Source organism: Chamaea fasciata, unplaced genomic scaffold (assembly GCF_029207755.1).
Source record: "Chamaea fasciata isolate MVZ Bird 193981 ecotype frontalis unplaced genomic scaffold, bChaFas1.0.hap1 SCAF_1, whole genome shotgun sequence".
Classification (NCBI taxonomy): domain Eukaryota; kingdom Metazoa; phylum Chordata; class Aves; order Passeriformes; family Sylviidae; genus Chamaea; species Chamaea fasciata.
Genome location: NW_027094086.1, coordinates 129,041,324 through 129,055,432, shown reverse-complemented (window position 1 = coordinate 129,055,432; position 14,109 = coordinate 129,041,324). Strand labels below are relative to the sequence as shown.

The window sequence follows — 14,109 nt, the reverse complement described above, 5'->3', positions numbered from 1 at the left end:
CTGACGCAGCTTTTCCTTGGTCTGGCAACATCAAGAAACCAAGCCCATCTTTAAGACTTGCTTGAGTTATGGAATTTAAGATTCTACCTGAGCTACTTAAATCCCACTCTCGGTAGAAGGGGCTCCTTAAGCAAAGGAAGTACCAATCTCTTTAATCTTGTGAACAATGACAAGACACAAGGAAATGGTCTTGTGTCAGGAGGTTCAGGTTGAATATCAGGAAAAGGTTCTTCACCCACAGGGTGGCTGAACATGTTCCCCATGGAAGTGGTCACAATACCAAAGCTGCCAGAGTCCAAGAAGTGTTCGGACAATGCTCTCAGGCACATGGTGTGACCCTTGGGGATGGGCCTTTGCATGGCTGGGAGTTGGACTCAATCTTGATAAGTCCCTTCCCAACTCAGCATATTCTGTCATTCTGTGATCCCCAAAGCTCCTGATTTCACAGTCAGGGAGATACATAGTCCAGGTGCCACATTAGATATTAAGTGCTGCAAATCCTCTGCCTCCTCTCCATTTAGGACATCTATTTAGTTAAACAAACCCTGCACCATTAGCTCCACCCCAGGTCTCAGACCCGACCATACCGTATTCTGGCTGGAACATTAAAAGCTGTAACAATGTTGTTCAGGCACCCTTCTATTAAATAATCAGGCAACAACTTCACTACTTTGTGTTTTCCATTTTATTAGATTATACATTTCATGTATGTACAAAGAGATGTGTAGGGCTTGCTGTTTAATTTGGTTTAAACTTAATACAACGTCAATTCATATTGCCATCATATAATGTTAAAAGAGGCTGTGAATTTACTGTCTTAATTATTACTAATTCTTTAGCCATTAAGTGTCTTTAACCAGCTTTACAAATCTATGCTTTCAAAGTAATTGTTTTAATAAGTAAAAATAAATAATTTTTTATTAAACTTACCTCAGATAAATGAAGATTTCGATCATAAAATAGTTCAGGTATTCTTAATACCTGACTGACTTACATTATTAGATTCTTTCCAAAATAGGTGGAGCCCCCACTGCTACAAACTGATTCTTTATGCATATATGTAACAGTTTATTTCCTTAAATATATTGGCACTGTTACATTAATACAAATAAGGTGGAAGCAGCTCTACTATTAGATCCATTGATTGTCATGTCATCCTAGAGTTATCAGAAATTACTATGATCCACACCCAGAACTATTTACAACGTTCATTACGTTCCATTAAAAATCATTATTTAAAATCTATTCCATTCATTTTGGTTTCAAAACACTGACAGCTGATACATTTGAAAATAGTAGTATAAACGAATAGAAGCCAAATGCTGATTGTACTTGAATTTTTTTACAGCTTGGGTAAGAGATGAATATGTTTAATTTACTATAAACCTCAGTGTGCAGTTTTGTGATTCGCTTTTCACTGATAACAATCCAAGCTGCTGGAAAGAAGAGGGGTTGTCTCTGGGGAGGCTGATTGAGTGGTGAAGTCTCTTCCCTGGTATCTTTTGGATGAGGTAGGAAGGCATGATGGATGCCACTCGCAAAGTGAGTATGAATGGCTCTTTGTTCCACCTGTTTCAGGAACTGCCTTTAATTTCTCAACTTGAATGCCTGTAGTTTGAGCTACCTCTCCTGGTCTAACAATCACAGCAGGATTTGCTGCCACGTCCTGTGGGCCGTGCTGAGCATGCAGAGCAGCTTTGTCAACTGATACTGAAGGTTTGACAATATACCAATAGGTGCCATGTACTGAGCGCTTCTTATATACTTTGCTGCCATAGTTATCATAGTTGGTGCTCAAAATTAGTCTAAAAAGCAGCTCAGGACTTGTTCTTTCTGCTGAGATCCTGCATTCAGGTCTGAGCCTACAAACATGTCACTGATGCTTAAAAATAAACGTAAATGAAGGTTCTGTGTTTTGACAGAACTGGGTCGTAACTGTAAAAAGAGAAAAACAAAGACAAACAAACCAAAAACCACAGCAACTATTTTGGTCTTTTTACAAAATGACCTCATTTTACAGGTTCCTTTTTATCCTCAGTCTTAAATTCCAAAATTACTCCAATTTCTCTTAGCAGAGACTTCAGGAACCTCAGCTAAGGAAATGTAGCCAGCACTTAGCAATTTTAAAGCAGACGCAGTTTTCTGCTTACAATGCAATGTCCTGATGAACATACAGCTTCTGAAAGAGAAAATATTACAGAAAAAAAGACAAAGCGTAAGTGTCAGCTTAAAACAAGACCATGCTTTGAGGTAAAACCCCAAGAACTCCTGGTGTCAGCTATTACAGCTGCAGACCCTGAAGTCCTGTGCGATGTCCTTAAATTTGAAGATTTAAAGAAGCATCAGAAATTCATTTAAAATCCGGTGAAAAGTGTCAATAGATGAATTATAGATGTCTATTGAAAAACATGGAAACCCCAGTTCAGATCCTTTTAGCAAAGTCCATATATTACTAAGCTTTCAGCTGCATGGACAAATGCCTCTCAAAGAAACCACCTCCCAGCAAAGTATGCCTTTAGTTAAGTCCTTTTTAAGATGTGAAAATATAATCCTTGGTATATTGGATACTTAATTCTCCCACAACAGTTTGCACTCCAAAAAGAAAAAAAAGTGGAGGATATAAAATAAACAGTATTGGGGCTGTTTATTTGGAATATCACAAAAAAAAAAAAATTAAAGAGTGTTTTTAAAGAGTTAGTCCACACATACTGTACCAAGTTAAACCCTTCCTTATTTGAAGACAATTTTTTGCCTACAACAGTTTGTAACAGTTTCTTCTAACAAAACGAGATGAATGAATGGACAGATTTTAAATGCTTTATTGCTTACAAGTTTTGAAAGAGCATAAATATCTGGTAAAAGAACAGAAATCCAAATTTTATCATGAGTAGTTTTAGTTATTTTCTCGGGGGGGGGGGTTACTTCTTTATTTATTTTTCAAAAATAACTTTGCTCATTATATTTGGTAATCTCTAAAAAATTAACACCTATTATATGTGCAATTATACTATTTCTGAGCCTCATCATGTTGCACAAGTTTCATGGTTGTACACTACTGCTTTTCCTGTGCAAATATTAGGCAATTATGTCATCCCATTAACAGTCTGAAATCCTTTGAATCTCTGAAGTTTTCCTGTTAAAACTTTCAAGAGATATTACAAGACAGAATAAAGCTTGATATTTATTAATACATATATATACATACATATATATATACATACATATATATGTATATATATACATTGAAGATTACTTTCTGAATGTAACAAATATAAAAAGTTATCAGTGTTTACAAATTGTCAAAAATGTCCAAAGTACAAAAGGATACAGTACATCAGTAATATGGAAGTGATTGTACTCCTGGCACTGAAAGCATCATAATACTGTGGGCATGCACAACATACACCAGAAAAACTCATGCATCAGCCAGAACAAATAAGGAAGTGAGACAATTTGCTGCCTTCTTTGATTACAAATTCATTGCTTCTGTTAGTTTTCTTTCCTCAGGAATACCATTTACCTGCAAATAGATGAAAATTTATATAGTCCATCAGTGGCACATGATGCTTCAACAGTACCGAACTGTCAAGTATGAGCAGAGCACATAAACAGTATTTATTATTCCTTTATCAACAACCGCATTGGAGAAACACTGCAAGTATAAACTGGATCTAAAGACATCATATACATGAGAAAGCATTCTTCTGGGAAGGGAGAGGGCTAGGAAAAGATTGTTTAACTGGGAATTTATCTTTCTATTTGGGATCTAACAGACTTCATAGGGAGGCTGAGGCACAAACAGAGAAGGTGGAACGTGGTGTACATGCAATATTTAGTCTTTCACAATATAGGAATACCCTATAAACTTTTTCCCCTAAGCACCTTAAACAGTCCTTGTGAATTCTGCCTATTGACAGAGAGACAATTATAAAACTTAATGTATCTGTTCATATTGGAGACCAGTAGCAATTTTCATCAGTGTAATAAACATTAGATGTGACTGGTCCTCTCTCACACAATTCTTTCCCAATTAACTTTTAACTTGGTGAAATAGTCAAGCATTATGTCAGCTATTAAGTCTGCCTTTTTATATAAGGTTAAAATAAAACTATTCCTTACTGGGGATTCAGATAGTTCCTAAAGTGGAAACAGTTATTATCCATGATCTGCTCTTCAAATTACTAAACATGGTCTACTGAACATTTAAAATAGAAATTTCTTATTCACAGCTGTGACTGATAGTATGCTAAATTCCCTGAGTATAATACTGTGAGTTTTCTATACAAAAGGAAGAAAATTTAACAATTTATGTCCCATTCTATAGTTTTTTGGCCTTAGGTCTTCACTTTCTGTAAATTTCTTACTTGAACAGATCAGTAAAATCGATTGCTAGGTTTGTTCTCATGCTATTAAAAAACTATTAGTAGTGCTTGAATTTTGTTTTAAATCATAACTTTTGTAAAAATTGAACATTCTGGAACAGGAGTAATGGATATCCTTTCAGAAAAGCTGCAAAAGGCACATTCCATCATGTCATGGAAGTGCTTGCAGGGTGACCTGCACATCTGAGCTACAAAGCAAGGTGTCATTATAAACCAAGGGAAGAGGAGGAAATATCCTCTGTCCCAAATACGTTCCACCACCCGCCCCCCTGGATTTTTGAGAGCTTGTCACAGGCAGCATCTGTGATGAATATGAAAGAACAGTTGTATTCTACAAAAATAATGTACTCCAGAAAATACAGACACAGGATAATTTTTAAGATCTAATTTGAGGGCAGTTTGTCAGTGCGACTGAAAAGTGACAGACCCATACTAGCTTGTATTTCATACCTTTGCAAAAATGCCTCACTGCTGTCACTGTACAGTATTACCAGGTGATTTTGCATCTTATTTGCTACAAAACAGACTGGAATTCTTGAAATGAAACAGTCATAGCAGAAGAGCAGCACTGTGTGACACTTTAATTTTGCCTTCTAAACAATGTGAGTGAGAAGAGCTGTGCTAAATGTCAACCCAAAGCAGTGCTGGAGGCTCTGGATCAGGGCGTTGACTCCCAGGGTCATCCACCATTTCCAGCATGTGTACAATGAAGAACACAAATGGCAAAGCTACCAGAACTGCTGTCAGACTTTTTATACCTGTGTTTTTGATTTCCACATGACAAAACCCACACGGAGAGAAACATCTATTATATACTTGCCTCAAATCTTTGAAATGTTGTCATACGAAATTCTCCTTTAATCCCCGAAAGCAGTAATGAAGAAGAAGGATTTTCAGTGAAAAGGAAGAGCTGCTTATGTAACTCATAAGTTAAAACAAATCTTCCACTTGGGGCTGTAGTTCCCATATTATGTCCAAAACATACGTATCTCTCTAGAGTTTTGATTAAATACCTCATTGAATATTTAAAAATTACACTTGGCCTCTACTTTTTCCCTGTGTGGTCCTTATCCCCTCTCACATGGCTATGGCTGTAGGCTTTTCTCAAACCTGAGATGCTAAGCAGAGAGGACAGTCGGCCTTAGTCCACAGTCTGATGGGTCATTCCTGATCTCAGCCAGTACATGAACAGTTGTGAGAATGATATAAAACTGATGACTACAACACGGGAAACGTGAAGCAGGGATGTGCCTCACCACAGATTCCCCAGTCTCAACACTTTATTTCTAGTAACTGTAATAAAGAGCTCCTTCTTCAAAGCTTAACTGATACTGGCAGAAATTAGAAATTTAGATTTCCTATCAAGTGTCAGAATCCGATCCATGTAACTGCATTTGGGAATCTGGCTGTAGCTTCATGTAGCAGAAAAATATTTATATGAGGTTTCTAAGTTAGCTGAACCAAATTCCAGCTTCTCATGCAGAGTCCTAACATAGCATTTCTTCCTTGTTTAATCAATCCCATGCCAAAATTTTCATCGATGTATCAGAAAAGGTTCTAGAACGACAATTCTGTAATACTTTACTCTTATTTGAAAATTATTTCCACTCTCCACAGAGTGTATACATTTTGACTAGTTTTCTCCACTGGTCATTTAGTAATTACAGTATTTTCTGAGTACTGACCTGCACTCTGCTGCTGTGGAATCTGAGTCTGATGTGGCAGGTTCCTATAAAAAACCATTTAATATCTTTAATGCTTCCATACAAAGCCTGAAGTGTATTATGATGAAAGCTCAGCATTTACACTTCATTTCTTTTGCATATGAAGCAATAATCTTTTTTTCATTATGCAAATACGCAGGTCCAAAAGTTAGCCAAGACCATGAAATAAAGACAATTAGTGTTAAAGTGGTTATTATTTCACTTGTCAGCTATATTCAAAAGCTCAGACTTGGTGAAATGTCAGAGGCAGCAACAGTCACCATGGGTTTCTAAAATTCAACAAAATCTGGTTTCTGTAAGTGAATATTCCATATTCCATGAATACAGTGAAGGTGACGCCATTTGCAACGTAGTTGTTGGCTGTGGAATGAATGAACAGTCAGCCACTTCTATGTCAGACCAGTTCACTTATCGAGGCAAAGTTGCATTTTAAGTGTCTATTTTAACAGCTGCCAGACAGAGGTGCTTTTACAGAAAGGAATTAAGGGTTACAATGTAGGCGAAGCAGATAAATACCCTGTGTACAACTCAAGAAAGCCTTTGGTACGGGATCTGGCATCCCAGTCATAAAAACTGCTATTCTGAATAAAGAAGAAGCTGTAACAGATGGGGCAGAGCACTGTGTAGCACTTGTACAAGGAATAACTTATACAGCTGTCCTTTCTGGAGAATTTAGCTTCTGGACAGAGAGAAGAAAACACTCCTGCAGCATGGATCTACACTGTGAAGGGAATTTAAGACAAGCATGTGTAAATTAGGGCTGAATTAGAGCTGGCACGGGACCATTACCACCGGGGCCATGCAGGCCTGCCAGTGGAGGAGGCACCAGCTGGAGCTGGTGTTGCAGCACAGCACTGGAAAATGCCAGTCACTTCTGAGACCACTGCCTCAGATCTGCTTAGCCCCAGGCACCTCAACCAAACCTCTCCAGAAATGCCTCTTTGCTGTAGCATTATGGACTTGTCTGAATAAGAGCATGTGCAAAGCTTTGGGTCTGCCTCACTAATTTCACTAAGTTACTGATAGATGAAATCTAAGGAACAGGAATTAATTATTTTTCTGGTTTCTGTCTTGGAAACAGAGTGGCAACAATGGAAATGGGAGAGAGCTATGAGTGTTTTTCTTGGCAAGTCTGAACTTACTGTCTGTGTAATGGAGTATGTTTTTCTGTTCAATGTCAACGTTTCAAACACAAACCATGTATGACAGGTACATGACTAACCACTTACAAAGTCTGGATTTTCTGGTATAAAGCTACCACCAGCCTGGTGGTAGTATTATACCAGAACCCCCAAAGATACAGGTCAAGAGACAGGGTCTCTAAAATAGAACAGTTTTAATTGATTCCTCTGTCAAAAGTAGTTTTTCTCCAAAACCTGCAGAAATCTAACTGTTCCATGCTAAGCCTCTTGCAAGCCTGCAGACTGAAAGCCAGCCATTTAATCTCGTAACACAAGGCCTTTCGTCCTGCTGGAAATGAAACACCAGAGCAATCTTGAACTAGAGAGTCATGACTGAATCTTCCCATAATGAACACATTTTGGAGGACAAGCACTGGAATCTCCCGTTGGGTCATGCAGCACCGTGAGCACTAAGCAGCAGAACTGAGAGTGAGCACTTACTGCTGTGTCTGCATCAGGGGCATGCTGGTGTTGTCGTAGCTGTCGGGGTGCAGGGGTGGGACGATCTCGCCCGTCACCGGGTGGAACACGGGCAGCGTGGAAAGCGGCCACGCGATCTCTCTGTTCTTGGACATGTCACGGAGCTCTTTGGTTGATTTCTGTATAGCACTGTGGTGCACCAGCTGGATGCTGTGTCAGGAGGAAATAGAACAGTGAATATGTACTTTAAGTGCTCTATCAAAACACAGAGAATTTTGCAATTATAATTATTATAGTACAAGGACTTGGATGCGTGCTACAGACTACAGTGCAACACTTACAACCTTCACATAGTTAAATTAAAAAATACTTGATTTATTTAATTTTTAAGGCAGTAATTATTCCATTAGATTTTTCTGTCTGAATAAATATTTTTCATAGGATTCAAGACTGTGCAGTTAGTGGCTGATGTTCCATTTATTAGCTGCAGTTAAAGTTTTGGTTAACTCCTGATTCTTGTGGTAGATTCATAAAAGCTTGTAAATTAATTTTAAAACACTCCATATTAGAGGCACTAGATACCTTCCAGCATATTTCTTCTCCTGTTCACTGCCTTTAAGAGACAGGTTGGAAAGTCCAATAACCAGGAGTATTAATTGCATATTAACATACTTATTCTAACAGCAGTATTTTATTTTGAATTGATAGTTGTTAATTTCAAACCCTTTTTATTCTGGTCTTCTATCCTTGCCGAGACTCTGATTTAAAAGCAGCTTTCACATTTATGAATTAAACCATGATTTAGAGAGAATGAAAGAAGATTATGACACATATGTATGAAGCATGACAAGCTACTGAGAATGAAAATTAAATGGTAAAAGAAAAATAACAGGAAAGAAGACACTTACTCTGGTGTTTGCATGTTTCTCTTTTCCCTAAAAACAAAACAAAATTTATGAATTAAATAATAGCATTGATAGTTGGAACATTAATCTATCTGATGATGAAAACAGTACGGGATGTAGAAATGCTGACAAGGTTGTTGCTAAACGCAACTTGGCAGCATTTGTGACAGGGTTTATGATGAGGCCTTGATGAACGCACGTAGAGAGATGTGACAGTGGTGACACACACAGACACACACACAGGGAAATGAAAAATGCAGGTTAAAGAACAAGCTTCTGGCTAAAATAAATTCTGTGACAAAATGAAATTGTAGTTTGTGTAAGAAATGGCAGAAATCACGTTACTTGCTGCTTTCCTTTTATGTGTTTTTCTTTGATAATATGTCTAAATTCAGTTAATCTCCTCAACCAGGTTTATGTTATGAAAGTTAGCTTTTTAGAAATTACTTAATATTCTCCTGAACCAATGATCCTTTATTAGTATTTTATTTGCTGGGGGCATTTTGGAGAGCTGTGCACATGTGGAGATTTTGGGGAGTTTTGTGCATATGTTGAGTATTTTAATGCTTTCTAGAACAACTAAAGGCCCTACGTTCACTTCCTTGGAAATTAGTGCATGTGTTAAAGTGCAAAATAGTTCAGTATTACAAGCAGATACCTTTTGTGGCCTGTTTTAAATGTTTATCATGAACTGAATGGAGATATTCTAACAAATAACCTTCTATGCATTATAATCTTAGAAAAATCAAGAATTACTTATTAGCATGTTAAAGTACTCACACTCCTTCCCGTCGGCAGCACATGATATAGGCAAGTATTAGAAAAAGCACCAGTGCTATTGCCGAGGGCACTGCCAGTGTTATTAGGAAATCCGAGTAATAGTCTCTGCTTTTCAGTGTGTCAGAAGGTGGCTTGTATTCTCCACCATCAGGTAATATTCCCTCTCCACGAATCACTTCCTGAAAGGTGGAAACTTGTTTTGTATTGTCAACCTGATCCCAGGAAAAGAGAAGAAGAAGAAGAAAAAAAAGGCAATTAAATAACAAAGCAACAGAATGAAAAAACAGGCAGGTATTTAACTAACCATTACATATAAAAAGATCCATATTACACATTTTACAAATTCTATACAATTTAATCTAACCAGTTTTTTTAAAATAACAGAAGTTTATATTTTATGAAGCTTCTGATCAGTGTGATAAGGAACTCTCTTTCGTGCCTACCAGAGATACCATGTCTTTTACAGATAAACTTGAGGCATATCTCACACAAACAGTATTTGAGTACATATTCAGTAAACATCTTTAGTAAACAATCTGATTGTGAATTCTTTTTGATTAATTAATTCATTTCTTACTAGTCTTCCTAAATAACAATACTGTCATAACTTGTATAAAGGCGGCAAAAATGAAGAGTCACATACCTACAATGTTCTTCCTCCTCCTTCTCCTTCTTCTGTAAAGCATATCATGCTTTACATCCAGTGCTCAAAAAATCAAGAGCCATCAACTGAGCTGCCGAGGACAGCTCATTGTCTTCCTCACACAAATTCAATTAGCCTCCAAAAGCTGCATTTCTGGTCACAATTTGTGTGTGTATGTCTGTACCAAATGATCCTAAAAATATAAACCTGTTTTGCTGCTAAATTTCCTATTGCTTTTGACTGTCATATTCAGATGACTTAATTTTCTGCATCCTGTTTTTTTCAATCTTCAGTCAGATGTTACTGTCAAATTTTATCAGTGCTATCTTTAAGATCATTAATCTCCAGATCATTAATACAAATAAAATATATTTGCTTACATGCTTGACCTTTTGTCTGACTTTTCATTGAGAAATCTTGCAAATGATGGGCACTTTATCATTTACACTTCAAGTCATAAAATGCTGTATTACAGCTTCGGCAATGGGTGAAGAGATTTTTACGAATTTCCAGAAATCCTGCTGAGCCTCTAATACACACACACACACACACACACACACACACACACACACACACACACACACACACACATATATATATGTATTTGTTAAACAAAAATTTATTGATGTGTTCTCTGCTCATTAATTCCAGAGTATATTTTATGTTGGCTACACTGAGTTCTACCTGGCTGCGTAGCTGAATCTCAAACCCTAACAACACACAAAAAAGTACCTATTGATGTGACTGACAGAGGTCCTTATACAGAGTGAGAGCGAGCTGTCAGAGAGTAGCTTCAAGTGGAGCATTTATTACATTGCCCATCCTTGATGAATGTGGAACTCCTGAACTTAAATCCACTCATTGATTGGGTGCTAACTGTCAACACCAGCTCATAAATAGTGTGTGGATGAGGATATGATGGCTCTATTTTCCATCACTTGTTTAAATTGTGGATATGGGAAACAGAGCTCAACTCCCTCCCAGCCTATAGATCAGGGGAGAATTCCTGTCTCTCCAGGACAGGAAAAAAGAAAAAGCAGACTGTGATTACATAGAGGGAAGCTTGGCTCCCTTTTCCCTTAGAAGCAGCAGGTTACAGCAGAAATGCTGCTGGCAACAGTAAACACTCCTAAGACAGTTTAAATTCAGTTACTGTGGCACTTGGCCAGAACAAGTGCTCAATTCCAGAAGGGTATGTTATAGCTGCTGCAGAAAATAACACTTCTCTGAAAGCCTGTTCCTGTTACACACCCCAGGGTGAACTCTGCTTTTCTCAAACCAGCATAACAATGCTGCTTCATGATTAGTTTATGAGCCACTGCCACTACCAGGCATTTTTTTCTGAAGAAGTACTCCTAACCAGCTTCTTTTCCTTCTGCATGGGCACTGCTGACTGTTCTTGCATTAGTGCACTATCCCTCTGCTGCTACTTTTAAAATTCATCCTGTTTTCCAAGACTGTTTCTCCAATCTCTCAAGACCTTTCTGAATTCCATCATGTCCTTCAATACATCTTCAGATCCTCTCACTTTCATGGGGAGCTACAAATTTAATTTACTAAGCATATGCCATCATCCAGCTATGAATGAGGAATAGCCAGGAATTATTATTAATTCTACTACATTATGGCTACCAACCAGCTCTCCACTAGTTCCTAGCTCCATCTAGGCATGTTCCTGAGCTTGCTTGTGAGACAGTATCAAAAAACCTTACCAAGAAGGAACGACATTTGCTGCTCCACCTTGGTTCTACTTCTTCCTTGTAGAAGGAAATGGAAGACTCGACACAGTTTGTTCTTGCCAAAGACCAGCTGCCTTCTGCTATTTTTCAGGTGCTGGTAAGTACTGCTGTGTACACTTGGGCCTTTTACAATTTCTCATCAGAAAGCAAATAAAAAGCAAATAATCTGGGTATTCTTTTGGAACAAGTATTTTCCAACCTTCTAGAACCTTTCCTAATTTATAATGCACAAACAGAAAACACTGGAAGTAATCCATTCAATTTTGTGTATGAATACCTTTCCTTATACTCAATGAGTTTTTTCCATCCAGTGTTTAATATCTCCCATTTTAGTTTCCTCCTGGGTAATATCTGAAGCAGCTCAACAGCCATCTAATTCTATTTTATATACTTTCACCATCATTGTTCAGATTTATCTGCAACATTCTCTTCCAATACTGTATTATTTCTTGATTTTCCTTATGGGAACTAAAAATAACCTTAAAAAGTCTATCTGGGAATTATTCTCCTTTTATTGGCAAATACTCTAGTGTTTGGTTATAACTTTTCTTGCATTTGACTGAGAAAAATGTTCCTATTTAAGTAGTCAACATTACTTTCATTTCTTTTTCTATTTATTTTTTAACATAAAATATGTTCTAGACAATTTTCAGGAACAGATTTTTAACAGTGTAGTATTAACTGGCCAGTGTAGAATCAGTATCTGAGGAAACATATATGTAGGCACACACTTTTTAGGGAAGTGTAACCAGCAGGATCAGCATTCTGAATTAATGAACTGCACCTCTCATTATTTTTAGCTTTTTAAGCCCTGGAGTTCTCTGGCCATTTATATAATTCACTGCTAGTGAAAAAAAATACAGTGATTTCACTGGGTCTCAACTCTAACAGAATTTAGCCTACATAGCAAAATCTTTTCATAATCTTAAGAGAAACAGCAAGGTGGAAAAAAATATCAGTCACAATAAAGTGGAGTTGGTAACATTGTCTGACTAGACTGGCAAACCTCTTACCTGTACTTCTACAAACATCACTTTTATGCAATAATAAAATAACTCACCAGAGAGATTTTACACCAGTCAATATGGAATTGCGTACGAAACTTTTTATCACAGGTTATTACAGGCTCCATCTCCTGACTGCACCTCAGCTGATTTTGTGGGTTTTCCACTTCTCGTAAACACGAAGAGAAAGGAACATCTGCCCCAACCATCACATACACACTGCAGAAAGAGATGAGTGACAGAGCAGCAGGATGTCTCACAAATCCCCAAAGGACAATGATGTACTCTTCCAAACATTATTGCCGTACACAGTAACATTCAGCTGTTATTTAAAGCTTGAAATTACTCTTTAAAATAATTTTCCTTCATAGTATACTTTTATTTCTTTAAGCATACAAGTAACATACTGAAATCAAAAGGACTTTCCCAGCTGCTTATTACAACATATTCTGGTTTGCTTGTTAATGTAAATGGTTCATTACCATCAGTGGTGCCAATTTCTGTGAAGTCAAAGAGCTCCAAGTATGGTTTCCTCAGGTAAGTAAATCAGTACTGGTTTTGAAAATTGTATTAAAATAGCATCATTTTGTTTTAAGGAAATCTTTAATCTTACTCATCATAGATTTTTTAGAGTTTCTTCCCACATTTTCAAAACAAAGCCACAATGACTAGTTATTGCTAAACCTAATACAGATATGAACATGCTAACCCCCAGTTTTTTCTGGAAGATTCCATACTGTAGCTATGCATGGCCAGCAAAATTTGCTTCAGAATATTGAAAGCTGAAAATAAACCTAATACTTGATTAAGCATTACCATACATAAGAGCTACTACACTGATTGTAGTACACTGATTATTCATTGTCATATTTAGGTATATGGAACACTGCTATAAAATACAGTCTGCTGCACCAGGTTGTAAGGTACCAATGGATTCTGTAACAGAAATTAGGTCCCAGTTGCCACTTGTTACAGTAGGCACTATCTAACTAAATATTTGAAGTGTAGCCATTTGTATTAAGTGACTCTGCTATTACTCTGGCTAGTACAGAAGTCACTTTCCTTCTTTGAATATGCTCAAAAACTCAAGAGACACAAACGGGCTCTGAAAAAGCCAGTATTTTCTGCACACATCTCATATTTCGAACCTTCATCCTTTTCTTAGATACTATTTGACTCCAAAATATCTGAAATGATCTAAAAATAACTTGGCATCTTCATTTTCGCCAGGGAAAAGCACTGTCAGAACCATATTTGAAAATACTGAATCCTTACTAGTTTCCAGTTGAATACTGTTCAGAAAAGTATTTATGGCTACAAATCACAACTGG

At 37.2% G+C, this 14,109-nt stretch overlaps 1 protein-coding gene across 9 annotated transcripts in view; it reads right to left on the bottom strand.

Moving 5' to 3' along the window:
* Window positions 1-673: 673 nt before the first annotated feature.
* The window catches only part of SGCE (sarcoglycan epsilon), a 33,112-nt gene continuing 19,676 nt past the window's right edge, over window positions 674-14,109 (bottom strand). For 5 of the 9 annotated variants that reach the window (XM_066197350.1, XM_066197358.1, XM_066197391.1 and 2 more), the window contains 7 exons: window positions 12,835-12,997; window positions 9,393-9,604; window positions 8,616-8,642; window positions 7,729-7,917; window positions 6,068-6,111; window positions 5,203-5,237; window positions 2,800-3,520 (listed from right to left, as the gene is read on the bottom strand). In XM_066197350.1, the coding sequence (XP_066053447.1) occupies window positions 3,470-3,520; window positions 5,203-5,237; window positions 6,068-6,111; window positions 7,729-7,917; window positions 8,616-8,642; window positions 9,393-9,604; window positions 12,835-12,997 (721 nt within the window). In that variant the 3' untranslated portion in view covers window positions 2,800-3,469. Of the gene's footprint in view, window positions 2,180-2,799; window positions 3,521-5,202; window positions 5,238-6,067; window positions 6,112-7,728; window positions 7,918-8,615; window positions 8,643-9,392; window positions 9,605-12,834; window positions 12,998-14,109 lie in introns of those variants that run through there. The other 4 variants (XM_066197367.1, XM_066197414.1, XM_066197376.1 and 1 more) reach the window with 4 other exon arrangements.